The 6,630-nt window shown below is 42.2% G+C and overlaps 1 protein-coding gene across 1 annotated transcript in view; it reads left to right on the plus strand.

The window, feature by feature from the left end:
- The window catches only part of LOC147441852 (jagunal-like protein), a 30,585-nt gene extending 24,361 nt beyond the window's left edge, over nucleotides 1-6,224 (plus strand). The window contains exons 3-6 of the mRNA XM_086528248.1: nucleotides 5,145-5,268; nucleotides 5,340-5,440; nucleotides 5,523-5,601; nucleotides 5,816-6,224. Coding sequence (XP_086384374.1) covers nucleotides 5,145-5,268; nucleotides 5,340-5,440; nucleotides 5,523-5,601; nucleotides 5,816-5,889 — 378 coding nt within the window. The 3' untranslated portion in view covers nucleotides 5,890-6,224. The remainder of the gene's footprint in view (nucleotides 1-5,144; nucleotides 5,269-5,339; nucleotides 5,441-5,522; nucleotides 5,602-5,815) is intronic.
- Nucleotides 6,225-6,630: the final 406 nt, after the last annotated feature.

Genomic DNA, 6,630 nt, shown 5'->3' on the forward strand with positions numbered 1-6,630 from the left:
CAGGCGATCTCCCTCGACGCAATACAGTTTGGTACCAGTACCTCACTTTGAAAAGGAGGGGATGTCACGTGCACATCTAACCCTATGTGTACGTGGACAAGCTACTTCATGACATGGGTTCAGTTCAGTTCAGTAAGCCTAGATTAGGAAGTGTTTTGGCACTTTTGTGAGTTTGTTTGCAGACCGTGCATGTCCAGACACTTAGAGTAGATTCATATCCTCTAGTTGCACACAACATGATCATGAGATTTCAGTTAGAACCCATCAGGAGCATTTTTACAGTGCATAGACCTATTTTCCGTATTTTAGCCAATTTTCACTTATTATTTTTAAGTGACTTCTGTTGGGAAACTGGGTAGGGAAATTTGAGTCAGACACTATATAAGAAAAGCTAGCTCTAGCAAATCCAGGCAGAAGAGGCGACAGGAATCAAGGTTCAACAGACACTTGCTCAGCAAGACCCCCCCCTAGCGTTTTTGCCAAGGACAGCCTAGCGTTTTTCATCAACAGCAAGCCTCGGTGTTTTTGCATTGCAGATCAGCCCGGCGACAACAAGACACATTAGATCCCCCTAGCGTTTTTGCATCAACACAGAATCAGTTCTAGCGTTTTTGGATCAGCAGGACCACTCGGCGTTTTGCAGATCCTTAGCGACAAAACACCCAGAAGCATCAGTGTTTTCAGTTTTCAGCTCCAAGACACCGCAGTAGAAGTCCCGAACCTCGCATATCTCACCTTCCCGCAACAGATCCTCGCTGCACGCTCAGATCAACGAGCGTTTACAGTTTCAGCCCGGAAAACGCAGATTTCAGCATTTGTGTTTTGAGTGCGTCGTCGTTGCATCGTCATCGCCGTTGTCATTGACATAGAGTCAGAATACAGCAGATAAAGATTTGCAGATTTCAGCCATTAGCGTTTTCAGATTTCAGCCCGTCTCGTCGTCGTCCTCATCGTCATTGACATCGTCGGCCAGTCCGAAGCATTGTAGAGATTTGTGTTATCAATAGTAGACCGCTCTCGCCATAAAGAGTGGGGCCTTCAGAGGAGGGTTTGACAACATTCTGGTGTCGTATTCTTCTCTCTCTATCTCTCAGTCTCATACTCTCAGTACCTTCATTCAGAGTGTTTATCCACTTTGTTTGTGATCATTTACACTCTCTCATTAAAGGAACGGAAGGCTCTCCCTTCCATAAGTAAAAGGAACCTTGAGCACAGTTCGGAGCACTATCTTGAGCAGAGTTCAACATTCACTTCCGCTACACCTTATAGTATACCTCAGTGTATATAGAAATCTACCAGTGAACACAGAAACTACGAATTTTTGTTACCTCTCCTCGAAGGATACGTTTCTATCCGGAGATAATTTTGGAGTACAGGAATTTAAATTAACTCCTGAGATTTTTAACTTTAAGTGAGAGGGCAAGTCTTTGATCAAAGTTACATCTTTGAGGAAATCATAAAGTGCGTTTTCTTTTTCGAACAAGGTATGCCTATGTCTAACTTGGACGATCACTCTCGAGTGTTTATGAGAGTAGGATAAAGTTGGAACATTGTTCTATGAGATGAACTGGTTTGCTAAACCAATCGGAAGGTCAATAATTGTTCTAGTATTCGATAGTTTGGTACCAGATCACCTGCTATTGCGGGTAGGACGTTATGAAGGAGGACATTATGAAGGAACCTTTCCGAGTTTTCAAGAAAAGAAAAGCTTTTATCAAGCTTGAGTATCCTATGAGCCTACACTCCTTACCTGGAAGGGAAGATATGGTAGTGCCTTTTGCACAAGTGAATGAACACTCTCTTTATGAGGGTTTATCTGGTGAGCGGGTTTTCTCTAGAACCAAGTGGAGGAATCATTTGGTTGATCGTGTTCGCTCTGAGAATCTTTTGAAAAGAAGGAAATCTTCGGAGTTCATAAAAGCTGTAACACAGCATGAGTATTATATACACTTTTGAGTACATGGATAACGCATGAAGATGCAGACCTTGTTGTCAAGGTGATTCGATTGCTAATCGAATTTCTTTCTGCTAATGAGAGTGAGATGAGTCAACCTCCTTTTCAGGAAGTAGATTGGCATTTCGGATACCTCTCTTGAGGGCCTTTTTGCGCGCCATTATATTCAGACACAAGAATCTTTATGTGAGATGCGTTCGATCGCTTTGTGTTTCTCTACTGAGAAGGGATTTTCAAATGGTCATTGATCATCAAGTATGCTATGTACTACACGCTTCCCCATACGTAGGTCAAGTACCATTGGCATACTGCTAGTATGAGCATATGAACTATTGTGTTCATCTATGAATTGTCAACCAGCGGCTCCGAGACGGAAAGAGACACCTTAATCACATATGGGAGAACATCCGTGAGAACCAAAGCGGGTTTGCTCTATTGTGAACCAAGTTTGAACATATGTTTTGAAAATGCTATGGTTAGAATCCTATCTGCCTAAGATTTTGCAAGCTGTCATTGATGCTTGCAAGGTGAAACAATTCTTGATGACCTCCGCAAGGAAGCAACATCGATGGGCGTCAATTGGTGGTAACACCCGCAGGAGGAAAGTGCGGAAAGAGGTGCCGCAGTGCACAAGGGATCTTTGGATAGGAAGAATCGGTCTACATTGAGCAAAGGCCCGGATCAAGAACTTTCTCTAATGAGATTGCAGACTCTGTTTGCCAAAGGAAGACATCTTCACACGAGATTAATGCTCTATGACTTGGACATTCCCTATGCGGGAGGAATACAAGACATTTAATATCCTCAAGACTATACGTGCAAATTTTACTCAAGTATAGATACCTAGATTGATTTTTAGGAAGATTTATCTTTTTCGAGGTTGAGAAGGCAGAATTGACTTAACAGATCCACAGATTAGGAATCTTCCGATCTGTTGGAAAGACGCGAATAACAAGTTCTCACGTGACTTGTAAGAGTGATGATTGGTGAAGGATATCCTCGAGGAAGGACATGAATCAGTAAGGTAAGTGTTGAATTATTGAGTTTTTGTTAAAATTAATTTTTAAATTCTCTTTTGAGAACGGACCAGCTCAACTCACCATTGAGCAAGATTTGGAGTTTTTCTGGTTTCTCCCAGGGCAATTGGACCTCTACAGTTGGGGACAACTGTTTATAAGTGAGAGATGTTGCTAAATTGGCTTTATCTGATAGGAAAATAATTCTAAATGAATTATTGGATTTTTAAGTGAGGGTTTTCTCGCTTTGGACACTAGGAAAAATAATTCTAAGTGAATTATTGGAAATATAAGTGAGAGGGTTTTTCTCACTGGAGACTATTTCTAGTGCGTCATTCAGATTAATACGTGAGTTCTATGAAAGGGAATATTTGTAAGGCCACTAGGAACGGGTATTAGATGGGTGACATGGAGCATCCGAAAGAAGTGTACGACCATCCGAGAACGGACATCTCTGATGCGTCACAGGATGGGTGACATTGAGCATTTGGAAGGAGATTGTACCGTAAGTTCGGTAGGAAAGGACAAGGTGATGGATATTCATGATGCGTCACATGGTGGGTGACGGGGGTATCGAAAAGGGAATATTCCATAGTCGGGAAGAAATTCCGAACTGTGTTAGAATTGTGCGCAAGGATAAGCAAGCACTTGAATGAAGATGGGTTCAAAGGAAACTTTGAGGAAAAAAAAACAAATGCTTTCTAAGAAAGCGGGTTGCTTTTCGGGAAAGTAGATACTTTCCCGCGAGGAAGTCCATGTTTGCATTGCATCTGTGATCTACTCTCATACCCTGCTAGCTCTCACCATCTTCGAAGGTGTGTGAGGTCTTGGGTCTGAGACCGGGGAGAATTGATGTTGTGTTTGATAAGTGTTTTGCTTAGTGCATGAAGCTTTCATCTTCATTGCACTAGCTAGTCTTGAAGGAACACAAAGAATTGTATTGTGCAATGTCTCTCTTGATGGGAGAAACCATAATACAAAGCCTTTTGGAGGGGGGACCGGCTCCATGAAAATCCGGTCCTCAACTGTTGTCAATAGCTTAATTTCTCTCTCTTTTGAAAGTATTGTTCCTGCTATCTAACTAGGTGTTATGCTTTTTGTTGCTCTCTCCACCCAAGCACTCTTGTAATTCTCATTAGGAATCTATTCTAATGAAATGCCCACTATGTTCATGCTAATTTCCGCTACACACAAGTTTTTAGGCCATTAAATGTTACAGGGCCCATTGCATCTGGGAATGGAACTCCACCACTCTCTCTCTCTCTCTCTCTCACACACACACACACACACACACACACACACACACACATGTTCAAGTTGTTGAAGTGCTAAAGTCTGTTCTAGTTTTGTCTGTTATGTGGCATGTGGTGCCCAGGTACGTAACAGTGGTATCAGAGCTGCCATCAAGAGGAGTGTCAGTTATATCAGCAGTGAGCCTTGTTGAAGGTTTAGGGCATTTGGGAAATGATTGTTCTGCAACAACAGCAGGTCTCCTGAGAAGTCTGCAAGTCCAAAAAGTATGTCCACTTTGAAAGCATTGGAAACGCTCTCCGTTTTTGCTCAAGGTTTGTTAATGTTGAGGAGAAAGGTGGAAAGGTTAGAAAGCACGTCGAAATCCAAAGAATTAACCGACTGCTGAACTGGCCTGCTGCATCTTTTTCTCAGCCTACTGATTTGCACAAACGAATGCATGGGTATCAAACCTGCATATCTGCTCGTGTGATTTTCAATGCCTTGGGATGAAACTTGCCAGTCGTAACTCCAAACTTCTCATGTACAGATATAGATCTTGAAGTCATTGGATGTCTTGCCATGGGGTGAAATCAGTTTTTTAGATTTCCATGCAAGTGTATTGCAGTGAGCATCATGCAAGGTGGATAACTAAGTACTGAACTACTGCGTATTCACATTTAGTTCCATTCACTGCTAAATTTGTGTAGACCTTTGTAGCTGAAAGTGTGAATAGCTAAGAGCAAACTGGAGACGAACAAAGGAAGGCAAAGGCAGATTAACACTCCCACATTTATTCTCTCATACCATTATTGTGTACAGAGTTTGTTAGATCTGTATTTTTCTCTAAAATACAACGTTTGTATGCTGCACATGTACTATTTCCAGCTGAGCCTCTCCATTTAACCTTTACAAAGTTTAACATTTTCTTACTGCATTCACAGGCCGTGTTTCACCTCATCAAAGCAGTTCAGGTAGTTCTTATGGCTTTAAACATGGAGCCTATTGCTACAACCACTATTGCGGCTTGCTGTTTTGGAGGCGCAGCAGTTCTTTCTGGAACTGTAGGTATGTACATTCCCTTTTGACAGATGCAATCAGGTGAAAATTTTGTTATTCATCTTCACAAATTACTGTAGGGTTGAAATGGACATCCTCAAGGCTGCTGCAACTTTTTCTCTTTGCCACTGGTGCAGCTCTCATGCTGTCGTTCTTACCTCTTTTATTAGGTTACCCTAAGGTATGCAGAACGCTTGGCATAGGAAGCATTTAAACAACATGGTGATGGATGAAACTCTTTGTATTCTTTGTGATTGATTTAGGTTCTCAGATCTTTTCGAAGTAACACTGGCTACAAGCTTTTGGTCTTTGACGGGCTGGAAGTGGCACAGGACATTGTGGGTAGGTACTTGGATCCGGAATCAATAATGTTTTCTCGTTTAAGACTGATATATCTAGGTTCAACTGTTGTTGGTTTAATAGAGGGCTATGCGATATGTAGTAGTGTGCACATCTCATGAGAGCTGGAGGACATGTTTTTCTCTTTCATTGTTGTGCTATGCAAAATATCACTGTGTGGTGATTATTGATGTAAGTTTCGTGGTTGTTTTAACAGGGGTAATTTTGCAGCTCTTTGAGATTTCTACAAGTCTCTCTCTTTTGCAGCAGCTTTCAAGAAAAAGAGCGTAAGATGAAGTCAATGTGCAGCCTCCAAGAGAGGCATCAGCAAAGCAATTTGCTCAGATTTTGATGGAAAACCATAGCGAGCCAGTAATGAAGCCCGTTGTCTTGTCTAGGTTTGGTTATGCTTGGATTTTGGAATACTCAAGTTAAGGGTTTTTTTTTGAAGCACTACGTCTCCAAGATGAAGACGTCTATCTAAAGCATTTGTTTCGGATGTTTTATGACTTCTGGAGGTAAGGTTTGTATGATGTAAGCAATGGCATATAAACAATTGGAATTGGAATCCTAGGATGTAACAAGCTATGACCAACAAAAATTCATGCCTATTGATGTTCTTAGTTGCAGTGTTCTCTTTTTTTTATGTCGATTTAGTATGCCCCTCTAATTTTGGAAGCAAGTTTTAATAGGTCGAATCTTGGAAGATGCCGACTTCTTGATCAAACAGGAAAAGGGAGGGGTCGCCATCTGGCAGGCGAGAGAGAAGAAGAAGAAGAAGAAGAAGAAGCCATCTCTCTCTCTCTCTCTCTCTCTCTCTCTCTCTCTCTCTCTCTCTCTCTCTCTCTGTGCGCGCGCATAGGTTATGCTGTCTGGTGGTTGTGTGCGGGTGGGAGACGAGACGTTCTTGCCTTTTGTGAACGGCACGCAATACAAGAGGGAAGGCGACGATGACGAGGGCGTGGCCTGTAAGGCAGGCCCTGAACGGGGTGGATGCAGGACACCTTCCGCAGGGTTGGGAAGGGGTTGTGG

The sequence above is a fragment of the Adiantum capillus-veneris genome, chromosome 14 (assembly GCF_014529385.1).
Source record: "Adiantum capillus-veneris isolate H3 chromosome 14, ASM1452938v2, whole genome shotgun sequence".
NCBI lineage: Eukaryota > Viridiplantae > Streptophyta > Polypodiopsida > Polypodiales > Pteridaceae > Adiantum > Adiantum capillus-veneris.